Source organism: Onychomys torridus, chromosome 11 (genome assembly GCF_903995425.1).
Source record: "Onychomys torridus chromosome 11, mOncTor1.1, whole genome shotgun sequence".
In the NCBI taxonomy this organism is placed as follows: Eukaryota; Metazoa; Chordata; class Mammalia; order Rodentia; family Cricetidae; genus Onychomys; species Onychomys torridus.
This window is the reverse complement of record NC_050453.1, coordinates 70384370-70411701: the sequence shown is the minus strand read 5'-3', so window position 1 is coordinate 70411701 and position 27332 is coordinate 70384370. Positions and strand designations below refer to the sequence as shown.

The 27332-nt window shown below is 40.5% G+C and overlaps 1 protein-coding gene across 2 annotated transcripts in view; it reads left to right on the top strand.

The window, feature by feature from the left end:
• Dpp10 (dipeptidyl peptidase like 10) overlaps positions 1-27332 on the top strand; it is a 1497630-nt gene that overhangs the window by 726891 nt on the left and 743407 nt on the right. Inside the window, exon 2 of one of the 2 annotated variants that reach the window (XM_036202540.1) lies at positions 15370-15436. The exons of the other annotated variant lie outside the window; for it this stretch is intronic. Coding sequence (XP_036058433.1) covers positions 15416-15436 — 21 coding nt within the window. The 5' untranslated portion in view covers positions 15370-15415. The remainder of the gene's footprint in view (positions 1-15369; positions 15437-27332) is intronic. 2 annotated transcript variants of the gene reach the window in all.

The window sequence follows — 27332 nt, the reverse complement described above, 5'->3', positions numbered from 1 at the left end:
TTATACATCAGCCACGGGTTCCCCTGTCCTCTCCCATCCCGCCTCCACCCCCACCTTCCCCCCAGCCCCTCCCCTCCATTCCCATGTCCTCCAGGATCAAGGCACCCCTGGGGATTCATTTAAACCTGGTGGATTCAGTACAGGCAGGTCCTGTCACCTCCTTCCAGACTGAGCAAAGTATCCATGTGTAAGCCCAAGGTTCCAAACAGCCAGTTCATGCACTAATAACAGGTCCTGGTCCCACAGCCTGGGTGCCTCCCAAACAGATCAAGCTATTCAATGGTCTTACTTATCCAGAGGGCCTGATCCAGCTGGGGGCTCCACAGCCTTTGGTTCATAATTCATGTGCTTCCATTCGTTTGGCTATGAGAACAGGAATAGGCAGAGTGCTTGAGAGGTCCCCAGAAATCCACAATTATATATCCTCTGTAGTCTGCTGGCAATGGTCGAGAGAAAGCCTGATCTGACCTACTCTGGTGATCAGATGGCCAAACATCCTAACAGTCATCTTGGAACTCTCATTCAATAACTGATGGAAGTGGATGCAGAGATCCTCAGCCAGGCCCCAGGTGGAGCTCCAGGTGTCCAACTGTCGAGAAAGAGGAGGGTCTGCAAGAGCGTGAATTGTGAATCCAAGATTGCAAAAAGCACAGGGTCAAATAGCCAAATGAATGGAAGTACATTTACTTTTTAGACTTTTTTCCTGTAAACATTTCTGTTGCTTCTTAGTCATCTGAGTGTTCTTATACATTGGTAATTGTGTGCATGTGTGTACATGTGCATGTGGAGGCCTAAGAAGGGTCCCCTGGTGTCTTCCTGTCACTGTTTGTCTACTTCCTTTGAGGTAGGGCCTTTGGCTGAACTGATTTCCAGTGTTCAGGAAATCAATAATCTCTAGGCTCATTGAGAGACCTTGCCTCAAAACTAAGATGAAGAGCAACTGAGGAAAGCACTTGAAGTTGATACTTGGCCTTCACACACATGTGCGCACATGCACGTGAACACACACACACACACACACACACACACACACACACACATACACGCACTGAGGTTATTTCATTTCAATGGTGCCTTCTCTTATTTTACTCATTAGAAGAAAATAAAATCACACTTTTAAGCAAGTCTTTTTCATTCTATGAGAGAGCATTTCAGTCAAATAACAAATGCCCTTCACATATTTTTTTTTTCATTTTATCTAGTGCTGTTAACCAATACTAGAATCAGTAATGCATTACTTTTGGCACATCTCTGACCAGGTTATGACATAATAATGCAGTGATTTTTTATCTTGAGATTTAGAGGAAAACCATTAGCACAGGGTGTGTATTAATTCCTCGATTTAATGAGATATAAATGGTTTGGAAGGAATAGAAGAACAAAAACATTTTGTGCCCTGTGAGTGCATAGCTTTATTAATGTCCCTCTTTGTAGAGAGATGAACAGTTGCAAATAGAATACTTATGGAAGATGCAGGGAGGCTTACCTGTACGCACGGTTGTCCTCACGTTGGTACGTTGGAGAAGGTTGGCCAGTAATACTGTGAAAAGAGCTATTTTCCCACAATTTCTTACAGCCCTCCCTAGTTGGCAACACTGTATCCACTGGTAGTGCAACTACAGACCATTATCTGAGTAAATACCCCAGCTCTGAGAAATGAGTGAATGACCCGAAAGCAGAAGGTGTGAAGAGGCTTGCCTGGACTTCCTGTGTCTGTCACTCAGTTGCTGTAGCAACCATTGCCAACAAAACAATGAAATCCACTGTAACCTTTTGTGGTTGTGTGGAATTGTGGGGGAGAAATTAGCAAAGAACTTGGCACATCCTTTCTCAGGAGACCCATTGGAATCATTGAAGCTTAATGTCATTTGTCTGCGTCTCTTTCAACAAAACAGTCCACATACCAATTTGCTTAAATGGTGGATGCACATGCCAAATCTAATTATCCTTTATCACACAGTCGTTTATCATTCCTATCCATCATTCGTTGGCTCTCCATAGCCACTGCAGTCTTCAGTACATGAAACATCAATATATATTACAGTATCTTGTTTGTAAGTGGCATTTGTCTCTGAAATGGAATATATAATGTTTCTGAGTAAGAGGAAATACTTTTGGCATAGAAGCCAGTGATATGTGGCATTATTCTCAAAATCTATAAAATTAATAAAATGAAGGTAGTGCACTGGAGATCATGAAGAGGCTGCACATCAGTATTCCCTAGTTGTTAACTAATACAGTGCGGTGAAACTGCAACCATACCCAGGGAGCCCATCAATACAATCTACAACAATACCCAGGAACCCAACTGATACCAGCTACAGCCATACCCAAGAATCACACAGATACAACCTACAACAATATCCATGAACCCATCAATGCAACCTACAACAATACTCAAAGACCCCACCAATACAACTTACAACCATACCCAGGGACCCCACCAATACAAGCTACAATAATGCCCAAGGATCCCACAAACATAACCTGCAACAATAATCAAGGGTTTCAGATACAATCTACAATAATTTCCAGGATCCCACTTCCTTTTGAAAATACATTTTAACTCATTTGATGCATCAGGTGGATCTCTTAATTTCAATTTCCCTCCTCAGTCTCTGCCACTATCTTCTCTTTGTCATTGCAGCCAATCAGACTGTTGACTGAATAATTATCTGACCATGACAGAGTAAATTGCTTAGTATATTTCTTTTTACAAAATACAGCAAGTCACCACCCTAACGGTCGTGCTGGAACTCTCATCCAATAACTGATGGAAGTAGATGCAGAGATCCTCAGCCAGGCAGCCAGGCCCCAGGTGGAGCTCCAGGAGTCCAATTGTCGAGAAAGAGGAGGGACTGTAAGAGCGTAAATTGTTGAGACCAAGATTGGAGAGGCCAGGGACAAATAGCCAAACGAATGGAAGCACATGAATTATGAACCAAAGGCTGTGGAGCCCCCAGCTGGATCAAGCCCTCTGGATAAGTAAGAAAATTGAATAGCTTCAACTGTTTGGGAGGCACCCAGGCTGTGGGACCAGGACCTGTCCTTGCTCAGCCTGGAAAGAGGGGACTGGACCTGCCTGTACTGAATCCACCAGGTTTAAATGAATCCCCCAGGGGAACGACATGGGAACGGAGGGGAGGGGATAGGAGGGGAAGGTGAGGGCGGGTCGGGAGGGGGGAGGACAAGGGAACCCGTGGCTGATGTGCGAAATTAAAACACAAATATAATAAAAAATACAGCAAGTCACTTAACATATGTTTTTATCAGTGAAAATAAAAAGGCAAATTGCACATGCCATATATTCACTATGGAGTTATGCCTGCTGCTGTGGATGTAGGGAAGGAAAACAGATTTTTAGCAGCTCATTTTCCCTGGGGCATGCTTCTAGATCAGTCAGCTCTGCTGTCTAACTCAAACTGTCTGAAAATAACTGGCAGCGATTATACTGCCAAATATGTCTGTCCTTCATATCCTTTCTCACACTTTGGAACACCAACTTGATCATTGATTGCTCAAAAGATTTGTGTGACACATTATATAGAAGACAGAGGTGCAGAACCAGATTGAGTTGAAACCAATACGAGATGTTAAAACAAAACAAAACAAAATGAACATATAAGTACAGGAAGGGAATATAAGGAAGGGGAGAGAAATTCAGATGTTCGCTTTCTCCCTACTTAGAATTCTTTTCTACACATTATCTTTATCTAAATATCTCCATTTCTTTAAAAATACATTTACTTATTTTTTTTAATTGCTTGTGTGTTTAATTGCTTTGTACCCTAGCCAATGTATAGGTGTGTGTAGTTGCTTGGTACAGCCAGAAGAGGGCATCAGATTCCCCTGGAACTAGAGTTAAAGGAGCTTGGAAGCTACCTTCAATGGGTGCTGGGAACGAAATTCATTTCTTCTGCAGGAGCAGCACATGGGCTTTACTACTGAGCCACCTCTCCAGTCCCAGTGTTTCCGTTTCTTATTTCATCAGTGAGACAATGTTCTCAGGGAAAATCTCATAGATATCTACACATATTGCTTGTCTCTAGCAACCTCACAGTTGCCATTAGGTAGAGAGTCAAAGATCCATGAGAGGGAAGGTGGCTTTGGGTATTTAGGTATTTGGGTATTTAGCTTTGTGACAACAAGGTTATTCTAGGCAAACTTTTGAAGAATAACCATTGCATGGCAATAACTTATTTTAACAAAAGTGTTTTCATTGTGAGAAAATACAAAATGATGAGAAATTTTGTTAGAGATCCAATTTGCTTTTACTTAAAACTCATGAAAGTAGGGGGATACTCACAGTAAAAAGTCAGAACTAAGCATTTTATAAGTTAAGGACAAGGAAAGGAATGTTTTTGTCAAGTTGATGGGTTAGGTTCTGGTGACTTGTGGTTATGTCTTATAAAAGTTAGAGCAAAAATGTGTGCCCTTCATAGAGACTTATTGGAACCTCCAGTTTCCAGGAAAGACTGATCTACTGTATGATCTATCTGGTTCTTTCAGTTCTATGTTAGACTGTGAACGTTTTGCTATGACTGACTCCATTTGTGTTTAATCTGGTCTGGGGTCTGCTGCAGGAGCTGAGTCCAAACAATGCTTGATGCCATTTAATTACCATGGGTGCTTCCTTCTACCACTCTACTCTAGGCCCAGACTTACCTTTATTTCTTATTCTTTTCCCTCCCTTACTTACCATACTTGGTCTTTCATCAACTCCGCTGATCCTGTCTCCCAGATGTCCCATGACCCTTATTTGTCTACCACTGTTATTATGCTCACTGTTGGATCCACTGTTGTCTTTTAGCTAGGTGTGATAACACTTTGTTTTTAAGTATGTTCTTTATTTTTAACTATGTATATATGAGCGTATCCATGTTGGAGTATTCGAAAGTGAGTTCGGGTACTCTAGCGAAAAGGCCAGAGGTGTCAGACCTGGGAACTGAACTCAGGACCTCTGCAAGAACAATATGCATTTTAACCACTGAGTAAGAGCTTCAGGCCTTAAATCTTATATTACTTTAAGCTAACTTTCATACCTTTTTACCATCAAATAACTTTAAACACTTAGGAATGCTGATGAAATTTTAAAAACAAATATCTCTGTGGTAGAATATTATTTTAATATGTTATTTTGTTTGTGTTGCATTTGTTTAAGTCTGTGAAGCTGTGTTACTGTGTCTGTTTAAAACACCTGATGGTCTAATAAAGAACTGAACAGCCAATAGCAAGGCAGGAAAAAGAATAGGTGGGGCTGACAGGCAGAGTGAATATATAGAGGGAGAAATCTGGGAGAAAAAAAGAAGTAGCCAGAGAAGGAGGAGGACATCAGGGGCCAGCCACCCAGCTATACAACCAGCAATGGAGTAAGAAAGAAAGAAAGATATACAGAAATAGAAAAAGGTAAAAACCCAGAAGCAAAAAGTAGATGGGCTAATTTAGGTTAAGAAAAGCTGACAAGAACCAAGCCAAGCTAAGACTGGGTATTTATAATTAAGAGTAAGTTTCCCTGTGTGATTTATTTGGTACCTGGGTGGCAGGCCCCCCAAACCAGAAAAAATAACCAACAACAGATCTCACCTCAAAGGGAAGACAGCATCCATCCTTGAGACAAATGAGTGACCAGAGTTTTGAAACATAGATTTTTAGTTACCACAAATACCATGCTCCAACATGGTAACAGTTATATGAAATTTTTATACTAACAGAACAGATTCATACATGGAAACACTTTACATATACTTTGATGGAAAAATCAGGTATGAGAGTTATAGCAAAGTGGAGAGATTTCTGCCATAGACTCCAGAAGCCTTCTTAATCTCAGACATGTTTGGTGACACACAGGGGTGGATGATAAACAGCTATTTGGGAGGCTAAGATACATCAAGATACTCAACTCTAGACCTGGAAGGTTCCAACTCTTTATAATAATTGGTAATCTAAATCAGTCAGTCAGCCCTTCTAGAATGTTCCATGTACATATGGATTCTTTTCAGAATCTTAAATTCATACTACTTCTCACTGTTTAGCTAAGTGATGTTAAGTCTATTCCAAAGGCTTTTTATTAAAAATCAGAAACAATTATATTGACTTAATTGACTTACTACAAATGTCAGTGTCTGTATATATATATGCCCCTGAAGAGACTTAGTGTGCAGGAAATACTCTGCAAATATTAGCTGTTTCTATTACTACACACAGAGATCCCGTGAGATGCTAAATGCATTTATGATGATTCTCCCTTTAAGCTTAAACTATATTATCATTTCCAATTAATTCTGGAGAGAGTTTCAAAATTCTTTTTTTTGTTGTTTTTTTTTGTTTTGTTTTGTTTTTTTGTTGTTGTTGTTTTTTGTTTTTTCAAGACAGGATTTCTCTGTATAGCTTTGGAGCCTGTCGTTGTACTCAGTCTGTAGTCCAGGCTGGACTTAAATTCATAGAAGCCTCTGCCTTCTAGGTGCTGGGATTAAAGGTGTGTGCCACCACCACCCAGCCTCAAAATTCTTGATAGAGTTCTAAATGGTTTTTCAAGGTTCATCTCTGCATAGCATTCCAGTGCCAATTGGCTATTTTCTATGTTCTCTCCCTCTCTCCCTCCCTCTCTCCCTCTCTCTCTCTCTCTCTCTCTCTCTCTCTCTCTCTCTCTCTCCCTCTCTCCCTCTCTCCCTCTCTCCCTCTCCCTCTCTCCCTCCCTCCTCCCTCCCTCCCTCTCCCTCTCTCTCTCCCTCCCTCCCTCCCTCCCTCCCCCTCCCTCTCTTTCTCTCCCTCTCTCCCTCTCTCCCTCCCTCCCCCTCCCTCTCTTTCTCTCCCTCTCTCCCTCTCTCTCTCCCTCTCTCTCTCTCTCTCTCTCTCTCCCTCTCTTCCTCCCTCTCTCCCTCCCTCTCCCTCTCTCCCTCTCCCTCTCTCCCTCCTCTCTCCCTCCCTCCCTCCCCCTCCCTCTCTTTCTCTCTCTCCCTCCCTCTTTCTCTCTCTCTCTCACTCTCTCCCTCTCTCTCTCTCTCTCTCTCTCTCTCTCTCCCTCTCTCCCTCTCTCCCTCCCTCCTCTCTCCCTCCCTCCTCTCTCCCTCCCTCCTCCCTCCCTCCCTCCCTCCCTCTCCCTCTCTTTCTCTCTCTCTCTCACTCTCTCCCTCAATATTTCTAGCATCAATGATTTAATTTAAATTTCTTTGGCTCTCAGGATTCATTTTCATCTAGACCTTCCCATATGCAGATCTCCTTCCTCACCTTAGGTTGGATTTCCATTTGTCTTTCCTTCAGTACCAACATTGTTTCAGAATCCGATTTGCAGAGCACTTTCTAGGGACACTATTATGTGATACTATTATGTAAGTACTCAAGACTAAGTCATGTAAATCAAGTCTCCTGTTTTTGGCAATTTTAAAATACCTAGAAGTGCAGCTAATTAGTTACTTATGTGATTATGTGCCTTAATTTTTCTATCATGTAAATTTCATTTGGTTTTTAGAAACATTATATGCATGGGAAATGTTCTCTTTGATAACCATTGTATCTTCTGCACCTAAACTATTACCTGGCATCTAGTTCTGTCTACACTATTGTAAGTAAATGGTTCAGAGAAATACATGCAGATTTACTCTAGGAACGTAGGTGATTGCCACAGAGTTAATACTTGTGACTTGGACCGGAAATGTCCTCTGCAGGCTCATGTTTGAATGTTTGTTCTTTAAGATGCAGTGAAGGTTTTAGGAGCTGGCCCTAGGTGTCTGAAGTAAGAGAGACGGTCTGTGCTTTGGAAGGGGTTAGCCCAGCCCTTTGTACAGATGTTATTCTCCTCTTCTCTGGTCCAAACTGTTGTGAACAGTCTTGGACTGAAAACACAGAGCATTTCCTCCCATGTGTGCTGCTTCTGTTTTGTAGCCCTGTGGAAGCTAACCAGCAACGCTCCATAATTACCCAATGTAAAAGTAAGGCAAGGTGCCCCAGCCCTCCTTTATCAAGAATTCCATTGTCTCCTGCTCTGTTCACTTAACTCAGACATGGTCATGACCAACCCGATAAGTAGAATCTTGCTAAGAGGGTTAGTATAAGGTCCCAAATGCAATATTTTTTTAACTTTTAAAAGACTCATTTATTTGTATTTTATATGAGCACTTTCTTCCTTGTATATATGTGTTCTGTGTTTGTTTCTGGTGCCCATGGAGACCAGAAGAGGCAATTAAGGTGCCCTGGAACTGGGGTTCCAGATGATTATGGACCACTAAATGGGTGTTGGTAATCAAGCATGGGTGCTTGCCTAGAGTGCCAAGTGCTTTTAAGTACTAAGTCATTTCTCAGACCCCCAAATTAAAATTTTTGAATTAGTGAGGATGGTTAACATGGACATGTAAGATAAAGATTAAATACACACACATATATACATATATATGTATATATATTCATAAGTGATTTATTAAAATTAAGCACAAATTTATATTGGAATCAAACCTGAGTGTTTGAATTTCTTCTACCACATCTTATTAAGATCAATCCTTGGCAGTAAATAAATAAATAAATAAATTGTAGAATTTTTGGAAGATTTCTTAAATTTACTACAAACCAGACATAGCAAGATTAAAAAAAAATAGGGCATGGTTTAGGCCAATGTCCAACATCCGGCCAATTTTTACTTAGCCTTTGTACTGTAGCAAGAAGAAGCAGTGACTCCAATGTAAAGAATGCTGGAACCGCAAGCTTAGAGAGGTTTAAAATGGACCTTTGTTAGAAGAGTCTTTTCTTCACTCCCTTGGTGAGTCATTTGGAGTGAATAGGTCATAGCTTCCTTAAATAAATTTAAATTGGGTTTTAATAAGTCATATTATTAGGCTAAATAGTAAGTACCCTTTTCAGGATTGGGATTAAATATGGGCTGGGACGATGGCTCAGGGATTAAAGAGCTTGCCACATAAGCAAGAGTAGCATACTTCCCCAGAACCCCCAGAAATTCTGAGTAACTTTGGCAGCCGCTTATAATATCTCCAGCCTCAGAAAGTGGAGATGACATTCCTGGTGCAAACTGGCTAGCCAGTCCAGCCATATTGGTAAGCTTTGGGTTTTCAGGAGAAAAGGTGGATAAGATTCCTGACATCAGCTGCAGGACTCCACAGGCACAGGCACACACTAATGGGCACCACACAAATACATATGGATTGAATACATATTTTCATAATGAGTGAGCACAGCCATCTCTTTCTGTGTGTGGATTATTCATTCAAATGCCTAATGTAACCAACAACAGACTCAAACCTCTCAAACCTAATTAGAATAAATAGTCTCTGAGCTGAACTTCTGCTGTCATTGGGTCCTTGGCTGGTGAAGTTTGGGTAAACTTGACAAAAGCTAGAGTCATCCTGAAAGAAAGACCTCAGTTGGAAAAAAAAAAAAAAAGCCTCCATCCTATTGGCACATAACCAAGCCTGTGGGACATTTTGATTAATGACTGATATGGGAAGGTCTAGCCAACTATGAGTAGTACTGGGTTGTATAAGGAAGCACACAGTGCAAATCATGGAGTAAACCACTAAGTAGCTTTCCTTTATGGTCAGTTCAGTTTACCCCTCCAGGTTCCTGCCCTGCTTGAGTTCCTGCCTTTCCTACCTTCAGTGATGGACTGTGATCAAAAGCTGTAAAATGAGATAAATCCGTTTCTTCTCAAGTTGGTTTTTGGTCATGTTATTTTATCACAGCAATCGACAGCAAACTAGGACATTCCTCAAACACTGTAGAAGTGTATCTATGTCCTACTGTTTTTACATTGCATCGTGGATCATAGATCATCTGATAATCACTTAAAATATAGAAGGACAAGTGTCCTTTCCATGTAAATACTGTGCTATTTTACATAACTCACATGAGAGCTGATAATGTGGAGAGTCCCGGAATGGTAAAGGATATGTATGTAGATTTCTGCAAGATCCCCATTTGCCAAACATTATTAATGTTCTTGTTAGTGGTGGTGGTGGTGTGTATGTGTTTTGTGTTGGGGGTAAATGGGGTCATACATTTGGAAGCCATAAGACAGCTTCAGGAAGTCAGTTCTCTCCTTTCCAGTCTGGTTCCTGGAAGAGAACTGAAGCCATTAGGCTTGTGCCATAAGAGCTTTTATCCCTGAACCATCTCACTAGCCTTTGTTGAATATTTCTCTTTTATTTAATACTTTTGTAGTCTGTAGTCTACACCATCAATGCTACTGACAAAAATCATGTTAGTACTTCATGTAATTTAAAGTTACTTTGTGGCTCCTACACTTAGGCAATATTGACCAAATATAAAGCTTTCTTTGTCAGCCTAGAGGAGTTGAAACACATTTACTTAAAAGTAGTAATAAAAATATAAATTAGTACAAGTACATTATGACCTGGAAAAGAATTTTCAGACGAGAAAATGGTTTACATTAGAAATGGAGGACTATATAAAAATATACATATGATGTATTAATATATTTATAATGTATAAACATAATGTGTATATGCTGATATGTATGTATATATAATATCTGTATACAAACATATAAATTATTTTTTATGTTTGAAGCTCAACTTCTCTTTGTTCTTGCTGTTTAGATGATCTTTCTCTTGTTCTCTTTGTGTGCCAGAGACATTTATACTTCTCTGTTCCTGCCCTAACCTTTTCCTGATTACAGGCCTTGAGCTAATTAGTCATTGTGATTCCAAAGTTCAACACAAACAGCTTTGTTCCCACTCTTGCAAAGGCAGGAAGACACATCAGTATTCAGAGGGGACCTCTCGAAAACAACCCAAGATCATCTGGGACTAGATCTTCCCTTTTGAATCAACACAATGTATATTCACCATTCACCAAGTACAGTTTTGAAATTCTGTAGACTTTCCAAATGAGCCCTATTATAATGAAATATTCATAGTATGCTAATATAAGTGTAAATAGCATATGAGGCCACATATAAATGATGCAGATTTCTAGTAAGTAAAGATGCTCATTACTCTAGTACTTGAAGATTTTATGCTAGAGTGCGTGTTCAGGAATATGTCCATGAACTCAAAGAGTCAGGAAATTCGGGGCCAGCAAGATAGTGGTCAAGAGATGCTTACCAAACCTGCAGCAGTCAGGGCAGCTCCTGAGACCAATATGGGGGCAGGAGAGAGCCACCTGCTGCAAATTGTTCTCTCACCTGCATAGGTGGGCTGTGGCACATATTCATGCATGTGTACACACACACACACACACACACACACAGAGAGAGAGAGAGAGAGAGAGAGAGAGAGAGAGAGAGAGAGAAACAAATAAGTATAAGGGAGGAAAAGTTAAAAAAAATTGTTTTGTGGATGTGTATAAATATCCAGGAAACACAATTGTGTCCTGGGTCATTGTGTTTATCTACAGAATTCAGAGTATTATTGTGCTAAAATAGTTAATTCTTTTTTTTTTTTTTTTTAATTAGGTGGTTGGAGTGGCAATCTTTAGCAGAGCATTTGCCTAGGATGGGCTAGGTTCCATTTCCAGTGCCTAAAATAAAAGCAAGGCACAGTTTAAAACCTCAGGGATATAACAGCGCAGCACAGAAGGCCTGGATTCCTAATTCATGTCTTCTGTTGGAGAGAACAAAGTTCTCCTGACTCTGTATCCTATTTCTGCTCGGTAGCAGCTACTGCAACAAGTGATTCCCATAGAAGGAGGGGCTCTCCCAATTAGCTGTTCTCCTTTCCATCATTGCCTTCACACTCTGAGACTTCAGTCTTCACTGCTTTCCTAATTTTAAACTTGAAAACTGGTTTGTTTTTAATCAACTCTTGTTTTATCTATTCTTGTGGAGCCATCAATAGTAATAAGATTCAAAGTGAGTCTACATGACTGTATGTTTCAAACAGATAGGTAAAGCGCAGGAAGGGAGTGTTCCTTTGTGCAAGTCAAGAGCATACCATACTTTTAATTTATGATGCACGTACAGAGAGATGGCACCGTTGCCATCCCACCCACCTATTTACATTAGCTTACTTGCTTCTCGGGTCAGGACAGTTGAAGTGCAATAGCTGCAGTAACTCAGCTGTAGCAGCAACTGAGCTGGATGAAAGGTTTGAAAATGTGTGAATTCTTAGGACAAAAATGTCAGAGGCTGTATACTCAGTCTATTTCATAATCTGCTAGTGAGCTTCTGGAGACAGGCAAATTTTCATATTTGCTCTGTGTGTGTGTGTGTGTGTGTGTGTGTGTGTGTGTGTGTGTGTGTGTGTGCATGTGTCTGTCTGTCTGTATGTGTACATTCACAGGTGGAATTTAAAGTTGACATTGGATATTTTCATCGATTGATAGGTTGATTTTCTATCCTGTTTTGTTTTTTGTTTTTTTTTTAAAGATGGGATCTCTCACTGAATCTAGAGCTTACCAGTTTGGCTAAACTGACTGACCATCAAGCCTTAGTGATTATCTTGTCCACATCCTCCAGTTCTGGGGTTACAGGGGCACACCACCATACATATTATGTGGGGGCTGATGACATAAACTCAGATCCTCATGCTTGCAGGGCAGTCCAATTGGGTATCTTCAATCCCTTCCCCTGTTTACTTTTTCATGGTCCACATTTTTAAGTATGTGCTTGTGTTATTTTTTAATGTTTATTATGTATGTACTTGTTTTGTTGGGGGTCTGATGTTTATAGTACACAAGTGAAGATCACGAGACAACTCTGTGGGAGTCATTTTCCTCCTTCCACCATGTGAGACCTGAAGGTTGAACTCAATTCATCCGCATTGGCAGCAAGTGCCTTTTCCTGCTGAGTCATCTCACCAGCTCTCCTTGTTATTTTTTTAAAACAGAGAAATAATAAAATAAAACAAAATAATTATAAAGAAATCATTTTGTAGACAGCTAAGTGTAGTCAGTCATGGTGGTTCATGTTTGTAATTATAGCACTTGGAGGACTGATGCAGAAGTATTCTTACAGATTCAAGGCTGGTTGAAGTTGCATAATGAGTTCCAGGTCAGGTTGAACTATAGTGTGAGACACTGACTCAAAATTAAAACAAAACATACAAAATAAAAAGAATCATAACTGCATATTTCCTGTGTATCTCCTTCTGGATGCAATTAGTACAGATTTGGGGGTGAAGGGATGATCCCTTGGTTAAAAGCACTTGCTGCTATTAGAGAGAACCCAAGTTCTGTTCCCAGGACTCATGTCAGGTAGATCACAGTTTCCTGTGACTACAGTTTCAATGGACCCAAAGCCCTTTTCTGGACTCTGCAGGCACCACTACTCATGTTCAAATACTCATACACAGGCCCACACATACACACAAGTTTTAATATAAAATGAGTTTTTCAAAAATGATTTACAGTTAATTCAGTCTTAGTTTTCACAGCATCTCACCCAAGGGCCCTTGTGATCAGCCTCTCCAGTAAATTCCCACTCAGTCAATAACCTACTCTCCAAGCATATCTTTTTTCTCATTGTCCCTTGAACACATCTGATCTTGGATCCATTCCCCTCCAATATTCCTATTTATTCTGTTGACCTTCTGAATGTCCACCCCATCCCAAAATATCTTATTTTGTGGATATTTCGAAACTATGAATCTCACTCCAGGCCAGCTCCAACTCTATTTATAGTGTTTTCCTGAGCTTTGGAAAATGAGGACTGTCCTTCCAAACTGGACAAAGGTTTTGCAAAGGAGCTGAGTTCCATTCCTAGAAGCCACATTAGGTCGCACACAACCACCAATACCTCTAGCACAGGGTCTCTGACTTCTGAGAATACCTACACTCACATTCATAACACATGCATACAAGCACACACACATACACATAAATAAAAATAAAGGTAAATATTTTTTAAAAAAAGAAGCAAAGCATTCAGAAACTTTTTATTTCAAGAAAAGTGGTAGGCCAGGAAAATGGTGGTGGGTGAGGGCATTTGTCACAAATATCTGATAATCTTAGTTGGATCTCCTGAATTCTCAGGGTAGAAGGACAGAACCAACTTCCACAAACTGTCCTCTGAATACCACACATGCACTGTGACACACAATACACACAATAAATAAGTGAAAAACTTCAAATAAGTACCCTTGCAGCCTGCACACTCTCCTATGAATAATGAAAAAATTTTGATATAAGGTATTTTGTAAATTCTTGTCAACTTCAAATTACATTTTATCCATTTTTCCTAGCCCAGTTCACAAAAAATTTTCATTATTTTTCCATTTTACTGAAAGTAAATTCTTTCCTCATACAATATAATCTGATTATAGTTTCCTCCCTACACTGTTACATCTTCCTCCTCATCTCCCCTCCCCTCTGGAGCCACTCCCTTTCTGTCTTTCATTAGGAAAGAAGAGGCTTCAAATAGACAACACCAAACATGACAAAATACCATAAGATGAAGCAAAAATTATCATACTGAAGTTGGACACAGCAACCCAATCGGAAGAAAAGGGTCCCAAGAGCAAGCAAAAGAGCCAGAGACCCACTCATTCTCATAATCAGGACTCCAATAAAATTATTAAGCGTATATCTATAATATATACATAGAGGAACTGATGCAGACCCATGCGGCCCCTGTGATTTCTACTTCAGGCTCTGTACACTCATATGCCCCTTGCTTAGTTGATTCCAAGGGTCTTGTTCTTCTTGTGTCCTCCACTCCCTCTGGCTCTTACAATCTTTCCAACTCCTCCTCTGAAGGATTCTCTGAGCTCCGAGGGGAGGGATTTGATAGAGATCTCCAATTTAGATGCTCTCTTCATTTAATGTTTGGCTGTGGGTCTCTGCATCTGTTCCCATTTGCTGCTGAAGGAAGCCTCTCTGAAGATGACTAGATAAGGCATTATATGAGTATAGCAGAATAGCATTAGGAGTCATTTTATTCATGCTTTTTTAAAAGACCAATAATGTATGGTTTATCCTAGGTGTCTGGGCTATCTGGTCACTAGTTTGGTTACTCAGGCAGGGTTGGGTGTGGAATCCTTCTTGTGGAGTGTGCCTGAATCAAATCAAACATTGACTGGCTACTTCTGCAAGTTCCAAGTTTTATGCCACCATTGTTCTAGCATATTTTGCAGACATAAAAGGTTTTGTGGTTGGGTTGGTGTCCATATTTTTTTTTTGGCAGCCCCCAGAGTACCTTCTCTCATCAAAGAGAGTAGAATGTAGGGGTAAAAGCTCCATGTAGGTACCAGCTCAACTTCCCCATGTTCAATGGTTTATGTGGATGTTATCCTTGGCAAAAGTGCCCTTCTGTCAATTTGCAGAGAGCAACCCTCTGTTTTAGCAAAACGACCTGGGTTATTTGGGGATTTCTATGGGTTCCCTCTTGGCTTATAGCTCAACTGAATGTAAAACAATTCCGCCACTGGAAACCATGCCTGGTGATAGAGATTTCTTGGTCATTTTTAGGTACAGTTGCTTGGAGAATCATCTTCCAACCCTCTACTCTGAAGTAATGCCTACACTTGATATTGAGGTGTGTTTCTTGCATGCATCAGACAAATATATCCTATTTTCACTTGAATTCTGTTAGTATACATCTTTTCATTGGAGAATTGAGACCACTGATATTGTTATAAATGACCAAAGACTGTTAATTTCTGTTATTTCATTGTTGTTGTTGTTGTTGTTAGTAGTGGTGACGGTGGTGGTTGTGGTTGTGGTGGTGGTGATGGTGGTGGTGGTGGTGGTGGTGGTGGTGGTGGTGGTGGTGTGTGTGTGTGTGTGTGTGTGATTTATCTTCTTTTGGTTTTGTTTGTCTGAGATGTTTTATTTCCTGTGTTTTCATGTGTAAAGTTAACCTTTTTAGGTTGGAGTTTTCCTTTTAGCACTTTCTGTAGTGCTAGATTTGTAGATAGATACTGATTAAATTTGACTTTATCATGAAATATCTCATTTGCCCCAACTATGATAATTAAAAGTTTGGCAGGGTATAGTAGTCTGGGATAGCATCTGTTGTCTCTTAAATTCTGCTCCATATATGTTCAGGCTCTTCTTGCTTTTTTAGTCTCCTTTGAGAAGTCAGGTGTAATTCTAATATGTTACTTGGTCTTTTTCCCCTTGAAAAAATTTATTTGTTCTATATGTTTACTGTTTTAGTTATTACATGCTGTGGGGGACTTTCTGTTCTTGTCCAATCTATTTTTGTTCTGTGGATATTCATATACATCTCCTTCTTTAGGTTAGAGAAATTTTCTTCTATGATTTAATTGAAAATATTTTCAGAACCTTTGAACTAGGACTCTTCTCCTTCCTTTCTTCCTATTATTTCTTTGGTTTGGTCTTTTCATAGTTTCCTAGATTTCCTGGACATTTTATGTAAGGCATTCTTTTAGATTTAATATTTTCTGTGACTGATCTATCCATTTCTTCTATTGCACTTTCAATATCTTAGATTCTCTTTTCCATCTCTTATATTCTGTTGAAGATTTCCTTCACAGTTCATTTTGAGTTTTCTTTATTTATCCTGATTCCATTTTTAAGTCTTGCACAGTTTTATTAGTTGCCTTAAACTGCTTACTAGTGTTTTCTTGGGTTACTTTAAGGGATTTATTCATTCCACTTTGAGGATCTCTATCATCTTCATACAGTTGATATTAAGGTGTTTTTCTTGTGCTTCAGCTATGTTGAAATATTCATGACTTCGTATGGTAGGATAGCTGTGTTCTTTTGGGAATGTATCTCCCTGACTATTATTGATTGTGTTTTATGGGGCCTCTAGTCATCTATGTTTCAGATGATTATAGGTCTAGGTGCTGGTTTCTGGGTTTGTCTTGTTGGGTAGGTATTTTATTCCTTGGTTTCTGTATTCACTCTGTATTTTCAGAGAGTGTGATTGTTGTGTGTTACTTGTTTTTTCCCCCTATTCAGCTTGTGTGTTCACAGGAAATGTCTGCTGGTGCTGGGTGCTGGGCTACTGAGATGATTTGGGGCAGGGAAGGTTGGAGGTGAAGGTCTACATGATCTGTTGGGCATAGAATTAGACAAGAAAAAGAGACCATCGCAGATTTCCTGATACAGAGCTGGGACAAGAGTGGGGGCATTGGATCTTGGAAACTGTAGGAGAGGCATGTGTCTACCTTAAGCCTACTTGTTGCTCTGGGAGAAGCAGCCATGTGGATACTAGGGGATGCCTGCTGGAGTTGGAGTCTGTGACAAAGCAGCAAATGGGGGAGAAAAGTTAGAAGGGGAAGAACTGTGGGATCCACAGGAGGTGAGAGCTGGGGTCCAGTGAAGGCTGCCAAGGCTGTTCTGCTGCACGGGTGGGGATAAGAATGGGAGACTGGATCTGGGGAAGTAGAGAAAGAAGAGGAGGTCTGCAGGGAGCCTATCTGGGTTTCTGACTGACATAGCCTATGGGTCAGTGGGGATGCCTGCTGGAGTTAGGGACTGGGAAAAGGCAATATAGTGGGGAGATCAGGAAGGAATAGTGTATGGGATCCACAGGAGATATGGGCAGAGGGGATGGGAGACTGCAGCTGGTGTTCTTTTGCAGTGCTAGGGATGAAACTGGGGGATTTGATTTGGAGGAGAGAAGGGAGTGGTGAGGCTCTTCAGTTAGCTTGCCTGTTTCTCTGTTCTGCAGAGCTGGTGTGTTCCCAGTGAATGCCTGCTAGTGTTGTAGTCTAGGATAATGGCATGGATTTAGGAAAGGAAGGTTGAGGTAAAAAATATCTCTGTGCTCTGTTGTGTCAGAGAGGGAAGGGAAACTGTAGTATGCTTATTTCCTGCTACAGAGCTGGAAATGAGACTGCCAAAATATTTTCTTATAGATGTTTTGGGGCAAGGCCAGTTCATAATATAGTTTCATATTTACTTCCTTTTTCCTAATCTAGCTAACAAATGCCAAAAAATACTGGATATATTACTAAAGACATCTCATGTTCCAAAAGTCTTAAACAACACTGAAATCACTCCACAACCACATGAAGGTAAGAAGGGCATCAGAAACTGACTGGCCTTTGGTTAAGATAGTGTTGTAATAGCAAGGGGCAAGTGTCTCAGATTTGAGGAACCATGAACAAACACTAAAAAAGACACCAGCCACCTCTGAACAGATAGGAATTCCCTATGTATGACACAGGCTCCTGGCTCCTCTTCTGTCTGAACAAAATGATTTCAAACTCTTGCTCCCTCAGCTCTCCACTGTGAAAGAGACAGAGAGAGAGGATGACTGCCATTCAAACTGCAGCCTCATTTTCTTTTCTGGCTCAAAGACTGGTAGGAAGTAGACATTTGCCATGTCCATTTTAAAAGATGAATGCACGACAGGTAGATGAGAATGCAGTTCAACATTTACTCAATTTCAAATTGAATGATAAGTTTAAATTTGTTTCCTAAAGTAGTGATCCAAAGAAGTGTGGAAGTTGTCTGTCTGTCATATCTAATGGAGTTGGTCTTTAATTTTTAAGTACTATGTGTCTATAATATATTCATAAAGAGGAACTTTTTGTATTACCCCCAATAAAAAGTCCCAGAGATGTAACTTAACATCCCGTGTTTTATGATCTACAATATGAAAACATTTGTAAGTTAGATAAGAATTTAGAATATACTTAATGAAAATGTCAAATGTTTGAAGCCAAGCACAGCATAACGTATTTCTAATTCCAAAGCACTGTGTGTGTGTGTGTGTGTGTGTCTGTGTGTGTGTGTGTGTGTGTGTGTGTGTGTGGCGGGTGGGTTGTTCAAAAGAACCACAAGTTTGAAGTATTCTATATAGCCAAGAGATGATCTGTACTAACCATATCTTCAGTTTTCAATGGTTTATTAAGTATATAGCAAGCCAAAATAAGAGTATAAGTAGTGTATAAATAGACAGACAAACAAATAGAGAGATATATAGATGATTAATATATTCTAGGTAGACACATTATAAATAGATGATAGAAGATGATAGCTAAATAGATGATAGAGTATAAATAAAGGAAGATTGGATTGATGAAGAGATAGACAGGCAGATAGATAGATAGATAGATAGATAGATAGATAGATAGATAGATAGATAGATAGATAGAAGAGGGAGGGAAGGAGAGAGAATAGATTTGATTTAGCCAATCTGTGGGCTCAAGTCCATTTTGATTTTGTGAGCTCCTCCTGGCTCAGGTTCAGGCCACTAGCCCCATTTTTACTTCTTCTCTCTATCTGTGGTGACTACTATAGGAAGCTGGGCTAAAGGAACAGTTTAAGAACAAGGTAGAATAACAATAATCAGGATTCTGAGTCTAAACATTTTGAGGTGTCCTGGAGCTCCATTACAGCATATCATGAGAACACCAGTTCGAAGAGGAGGCACAGCCATTCTCTTGTTAAATATAAGAGTAGGAACTGACTCAGCTGCCAGCCTGCCAGGCCCTAATCTGTGCTGTGAGGACTAACAGACTGCACACTCTTGGAGTTGATTATTTTATGTTGAATATAGTTCTGCCACTCTGTGATTGACAGATGCTCAATGATGCTTATCAGGTTAGCAAGGGACTACTGGCTGAAAATATTGCTTCATTTCATGTCATTAATTTATTTATTTGGTATGTAGTGTGTGCATAGGAGTTCCTGTGAGTGTGTGCATGTGTTTTTGTGGGTGACTATGCACCATGAGCAAAGGAATGTAAAGGACATAGGTCAATGATGTATACTCTCTTCTTCTGTCAATCTCCAATTTATTTTCTTAGATGGGTCTCTCATTGAACCTGGAATTTACGACTTCAGTTAGACTAGCTGTTCAGTTAGCTCCAATTAGAGGAAAGACCTGTCCCTCTCAGTGCTGGGACTATATACCTTAGCTTTTTATGTGGATAGTGAGATCTAAATACAAGTTCTACTTTGCCAACAGAAACATCCTAACATTTACTACATTTTTTTTTTTGAGATAGGGTCTCATATCTCCAAGGTTCCAGCTCACCATGTAACTAAAAGATAATGCTAAATTTCTGGTCCTTTTCTCTCCATCTCTCCAGTGTTGAGATTAGAGTTGTGCATCACCATACCTGGTTTATCTGGTGATGGAGACCAAACCCAGGGCCTTGTGCATACTAGGCAAGCATTCTACCAAATGATCCATGCCCCCTGTTCCCAGGCATTATTTCCTTAGATGACATTTGGTAGATTTTCTGCATATTACTCTGTAATCTGTATACAATGGAAGAGTTAATATATAAACTTGAAATTTCATTATTGGGATCTTGTTCTCATCAAATCACAGATTGCTATATGTGTTTAGTGTGCCCTCTATTTGGGTAGGTTTGGGAGCCAATTCAAACTGGAAGTTACAGTGAGAAGGAATCCCAATACTATGTTCACAGAAGCAAATCTCCCATATGCTACTTCTTATGTGCTTAAATACAAAGAGAACCAAATCATCCATTAGTACTCTCTTCTTCCCCAAAACAAAACATAATTATTAGCTCATCCATTATAGATAGTGTTAATGGATAACAAATAAAGGAAAATTTGGTCAAGGACATTTATTTTCAAGATCCTAAAGTTCAAGGAGCTGAACTCACACTCAGTACTTGGTAAATGCATAGGACATACTTAGGTTCTGATTGGGTATTTAGAGTTTGTTTTCATTTAGTCCTAATAAAATCCTACAAGGAGGTGTTGTTGATAAAGCCAAAGTGGAGAAAATAATGAAGGCAACAGCAACCAGGTACTTTCTTCATGCCAAGAATGCTAATGGACATCAGGAGCTACCTTGTATATGAAGCTCAATTTGGGTGGACCAGTGTGCGAGAAGACCAGTGACTTGCTCTTGGAGACTCAGCTCAAGGTTGACAACACGGGGCTTTACTTAGTTGATTTCAAGGACCAAACTAGTTTCACCATTTGTAATTGTGTATGTGTCAGTATTGTATATAATTGTTTGTGTGGTCATGTGCACATGTATATATAGGTGCGTGTTCAGGTGTTGATTGGAGGGCAGCATCAAGTGTCTTTCTCTATTATCAACAAACTTATTTTGGGGGCACAGGTTCTCTCACTGAGCCTAGAGTTTACCTATTGATTAGCCTGCCTGGCCAGTGGGCTTCAGGAATCCAGATGTTTCTGTAACATGCCTCAGCAACAGGGGTTCATATGTACACCACTGTGCCTGGAGTTTATGTAGGTACTGGGATCTTGAACTTGAGTACTCAGGCTAACACAATAAACATGTTGACTATTGACTGAGCTATCTTCCTATCCTCCTATTTATAATTTTTAAGGTAAGTGAAGACCTTAGGCGCACAGGACAATGAAAGAACTTAATATATTTTTATGAGGATTTTTTTCCAGCTCTTTGTCTTCACTCATTACTACTTAATGCTGTATTGGATCCTCAAGTGATAGATGAAGGTAAAATGAGCAGCAGTGAGCACTAGATATTACTGTTTTATGTTAATGGAAAACTTGTTAAGATGTAGTGTTTAAAGGAAATAACGTTGTTCTTCTCTGAAGATAAGTTGATTAAGATGAGAATAGTTGTACCCTTCGGTTTGTGTTTGAAGTTACTGGTCTTGCCCACAGTTAAATAACTGGAAAATTAGAAATGACAGTAGGAAATATATCCTTTACAGAATCCCATGGAAAAGAGTTACTCGATGCACAGATCAAACACACAGAAATCCTTTGGAGGAAGCAACTGGTTTATTGTCTATGTTTCAGGATCTTATTATATTTATTTTTGCGTGTGTGTATGTGTGTTCACATGTGTGGAGGTGCATGTATGTGCACAATGATGCATATGTATATGGTGGCAGAAGTTTATGACACATCCTCTTTGATTTCTTTCCATCTTATATATTGAGGCCACATCTTTCACTTGAAATTAGATCATTTCTACTTGTCTATTCTAGCTAGCCAGCTCACTCTGAAATTACCATCTTTGCCCTCTGTGCATTGGGATTACAGGAAGTCTTCTGTGCCCTACAGATGTTTATGTCTGTTCTAGAGATCTGAACCTAGGTCTTGAAGCTTGCAACATAGGTGCCTTACCTACTGAGCTATCTCTCTGTTCCATCAAATGCTATTTACTATTTCTTGAAATAATTCTATATAAATGCCACTGATTAACATACTCCAAATGATTGTAACACTTGAAATCTATTGTGAAGAGTGGAGAAAATGTGGCAAGAGCTTATATGTCTTCTCTATGGGTGTGGCCCACATTGATACACAGGGATGTTAGTTGGTATTCAAACAGCTATCAAACTTCGGAGTCACAATTTGTGCCCCAAGTCAGGTCCAGCCACCCATCCTCAATAAATCAATAAAAGAGTCAAGCAGAAAGTGGAAAACAGAACAGGGATATTTATTCAATGTGGTCATGTTGGGATAAAGAACAAAGAGATCCAATGAACTCCTCAATACCCCAAGTCCATTTTTGGTATTCTAAAATAAGATCAAAGGTTAAATAGAGTGCCAAGGATATGCACATCTAAGCAGTCTCATCAAGGTGTGGTCCTGCCATCATGGAACCATCCTTGTCTTCAGTCTCATCCAGTAAAGTGCTCTGTCCCTTCACATTGTTAGAACTGTGTGAAATCTCTTTCTCAGAGGCAGGTTTTTCCTCCTTTTCATCCTCTCTGCAGGAGATTTCTGGGGAAATCCCCATTTCTTTGGGGGCTATTGCTTCAATAGTGTGATGATGTGGTTGAGAAATCTTCATTTCTACCAAGCCTGTTTCAAAGCCAGCACATGAACATTGAGTGACTATAACCAGTTTAAACAGAGAAACTGAGGGATGCTAATGGCCCATCTCACCATGAGTATACTAAGACCTGAGCAAAAACCTGCCTGTCTGATCCCAAACTCCACGCCCCTTATCCTTCAACCATGCTACTTCCAATACCTCAGACTATATGGAAGAGCAAGAGATGCAAATGAAGCCTCTGCCTGAAAGCATCAGAGTCACACTATAATGGCTAATAAAATATTTACAATATCAACAGGGTCAATGATAAGTGCACTTTTGAAGGAAAAAAAAAACTGGAAGGGAAGCAGCAGGATGGTAACGGTGGTCACATTATGTTGTGTTTTGCTATTTTAGAAATGGAAAATTTTTAACTCAGAGCAGGAAAGGTGTGCTTTAGGACAAGGCTATACATTAGGTTGCAAAGAAATTCTGGGAGAAGAGCAGCAGGAAGCCATCTTCTGGTGCTGCTCTGTGGGGCACAAGCTTTGGCGGACAGTGGCAAGCTGAGAAGTGACAATCTTAACTTTGTACCCAGGTTAGGAAAAGCAGCCATGCCTGGAGTAGAATACTGAAGAGAGCGGTCAGGAAAGCTTTCAGCAACAACCTCAAAGAGTAGTGATGGACAGGCTCTAAACTGATCAGATAGATAGTGGACTTGACATGACCTTGGAGATGGAGGACTGAAAGTGTAGGCAAACCTGATGTGGTGCAACAGAAAATGCTCCCCACCCCCATGCTTGTAGGACTCTTACTCTGTGGGAATCTTCCAAAGAGGGGCACATGGGCTACTTTTGTTCTTCCTCCTTATAGTGTGGTTGGTGAGTGACTACAAGGGTTATTCAGAATATGATACAGGGGTTGTAAAAGCCAAGAGTAGATGATTGTGGTGAGAATCCAGTAACTTCTATTCTTACTCTTACAAACTTTCCTTTCTCCTCTCCTCCCCTTTCATTTTTCCATTAGCTGTCTTCCTTCCCCCTTCTTTCTCTCTTTTGTTCCTTCATTCCTTCCTTTCTCCTTCCTTCTTTCCATTGTTTCTTCAAACTTACCCATTCTGTATGAATCCCCTACTTCTTGTTTTTTTTTTAATCAGATTTATCAAATTTCCTGATTATAAATTCCCTGATCAACATCACCCAACCCATATGTTTTAAAGCAAAACCAGGATTCTCATTCATTTTTCATGGCAACACTACCAACTCAACCAACTCAGTGTTGGGAGAGTGAGACTTCCTGACATGGTAAACAGCCTGGCCTCCCACTTGAAATCACCCTCCCTGAAGTAAGGTGGAGCATTTCAAAGCTCATTTCATCAGTACAGTGCATGTGTGGCCTCCCGTACCATGGAAGTGTGCATGGGAGCTCTTGGTGATTATAAGGCCCGAATGTTAAAGCGCTAGCTTGCTCCAGATATGTCCATATGTGCCTTTGAGATTGGATGTTCAACTTCATGAGCTTGACACAAAATTCCTCATCACCATTATACAAAGGGCAGCTTGGGGGCCCATGGCAAAGATCAAAGGCAAATTCTTCCAGCATGATTCTTATGCTGAGGCTGAATATATGAAGGTGATAGGCAAGGACACAGCTTCTCTAAGTGTCTGGTTTGAACAGTCAAGCCTGCCAATCTCACCTTGTACTGTTATTCTGAGTCTTGCTCCAGGAGAGATCTTGTTTTGAGAGGAAAAAGACAGAATACTTAGGTAGAGAGGCTACTTGTGTTATTTTTATGTTAGTTCTTGGTTTTGCTTTTGCTTTTCAGACATGGTCCTTCTCTATGTAATCATTGCTGCCTTGGAACTCACTCTGTAGACCAGCCTAACCTCAAGTTCACAGCAATCCACCTGTCTCTGCTTCTCTAGTGCTGTGATTAAATTGTGTGCCACTATGCCCAGCAGAATTCTTTATATGTCTATTTTTAGTATTATATGTCTGCCACATATGAAGAGAGTGTTCACAGAAGCTAAAAGAAAGCATCAGATATCTTGGAGGTAGAGTTTCAGGAAGTTGTAAGCTGGGCAGGCTGGATGCTAAGACCTGAACTCAGGTCCTCTGCAAGAGCAGTAAGCTCTCTTAACCATTGAGGCCTCTGTCCTTTCTCTGAATCCTTTGTTTCTAAGAGGCAGGAGCAACTGGGAAGGAAAAAGACAGGTCTTGTATTTTTGCTGAGTCTAACACAGAGGAAACTTTAGGACATGAAATAGCCAAACTGCAGCTTCCTGTTTTGTTCCTGGAAGAGAACTCTGTGACTATGAATCACAGTGTCACAACTGCTGTGTGTTCCTGTCTTGCTCTAAGCACACCTGAGAGTCTTAGATGTTCCATTAGAGAAAATGTGTTTTGGTCTGTGAACAGAAGAGTGCACCTGTGTGAGTGCTATCTGTTTCTGTGATGATTCGGGTGTGCTATTAAGATATTAGAAGCAAATGGCAATGTTTTTTCAACCCTGATGTGATTCTTGTGGTCTCTGCAGGAACCCAGCAAGTGGGCAGAGAAGCAGCTAGGAGCCTTTGTGTTTCAAAATCAATTATTCTTGAAAGTTCCTGCAGATATTCTCAAGAGGTGACCCTTAAGCAGGCATCCATTCCCAGTAGTTTAGCTTTGGTTTTGGACTCTGTCATGACCTGCTCTTCTGTACACAGTTACCTTGTCTGTTAAGTCAAAACAGATTCAGGGGAAATACATGTAATAGAGACAAATTTTGCAAAGGGATGGACAGACTGCAAAGCAGATGCAGTGATTTACAGCAAGAAGCATCAAATGAATGCACATATCAGGAGCCAACAATCACACCAAGCATCTCTAGGCACATAGAACACACACACAAACGGATGGCCTAAATGTTGGCTCAAATTATCATATTTTAAATCGTCAGTGAATTGAATGTGGTGTTTGCCTGGAATCCCACCCAGATCTTGGCAAGATGAAGCAGGAAGATCATGGGTTCAAGCCCATTATGGGTTAGATAGCAAGAGCTTGGCAACAAAGAAGACAAACGAAGGGAAGAGGAGGAGGAGGAGGAGGAGGAGGAGGAGGAGGAGGAGGAGGAGGAGGAGGAGGAGGAGGAGGAGGAGGAAGAGGAGAATGAAAATAAATAAATTAGACCCAACATAAGAAAACGGAAAGAGAAGCATAGAAAGTTTAGATTTTTAGCATGGAAGATGTAACAGTATTCCCATAGCACGCGAGAGGACCTGAATTTGACCCTAAGAACCCACATACAAAAACCAGGCATGGTGGTATGCACTTATAATCTCAGCACTGGGGAAATAGAGACAGGTGGATCCCTGTAATTCTTTCCTCGGTCAGCCTAGCCGGCTTGGTGAGTTTCAGGCCAGGAACAGAACATACCTCCAAAAATTTTGAAGAATGACATTGAAGGTTATCATCTAGCCTGAACCTTCATGCACTTACATGCAAGCACAAATGCATATACTCAGGATCACACACAAATAGATAATAGAAAATAAATCCACAAGAAGTATATTACTTTTTACTACTTCATATTTTTTTTACTTTTTATTTTGTAATTTAATTTAATTTTACATATCATCCATGAATTTCCATCCTCCCTCCTCTGGCCCTCCCCCCTCCCCCAACCCACCCCTCATTCCCATATCCTCCAGGGCAAGGGATCCCTTGGGGATTCAGCTCTGCCTGGTAGATTCAGTCCAGGCAGGTCCAGTCCCTTCCTCCCTTCACCCAGGCTAAGCAAAATGTCCCTGCATATATTTTAAAGCTAGTAGACCTTAAACAGGGTATTTCTTTTACTAGTGATAATAAGGTAAATTGTTACTCTGTTCAGATATGAGGATCAATAACTCAGGTTCGCTTAGTAGTTGCTAGAGATAAAAGTCACTCTCTTTTGTTGTCCAGAAGATTTCATCTTGTTGCCACAAGGGTCCCTGAACAGTTGGCATGGAAACTATGTGCCAGTTTGTTGTGGGTGGTGGGGGGAGAGGAAGTTGTAGGGAGAGGATTTCATATATGCTAGTAGAAAATAAACTCAAATTGCATCTCTTACATCATCTGCATTATGTGAAGGGCACCTATTCAGGATTTACATATTCGGGCAACACGTGATAGGTTTACAACTAACAGAGTAAATGAACACCTTTAGGGAGGGACGCCCATACTTTCATCTGTGGCAGTGATTGAACTTTCTCTGGTGTACCTATTCAATGGAGTCATTTGGCAGGGAGCCTATGTGTCAGAACAGCCAAAGGTGCAGCTTTGAGTCAGATTAGTAGAGGTCAGTATGGGAAGTGAAGGGTATGGTGTGGGTCAGCTATCTGTTACTAGAAATTTACCAGTGTAGAGATGGAATTGATTGAGCCCCATCACTTTGTCTAGAGCTTTTGGCTAGGCTTGCTGTAGAGGATGTTCAGGGTCACTACCAAGAAATGCATGATGGCCCTGGCATTGTAGGTGTGGGAGAGCAGACACTGAGGGGCATGAAAGCAGGGGAACTGGCCACACCCCTCTCTCATTGCTGCAAGAAGTAAATTAGCTGGGGCAATCCTGGAGAGCTCACCCAGGTGGTGAGGACAGGGGAGAATTGGCAGGTATACCAACCTGAAACGAGCCCAGGCCCACAACAAGGGTTATGACTTGATCCATTTCAACATTCACTCCTTCTATGATCTGCTGGAGCATGTGAAGGAACCTGACCTGCAGACCCAAAGCTGCAGGATCTGCACAA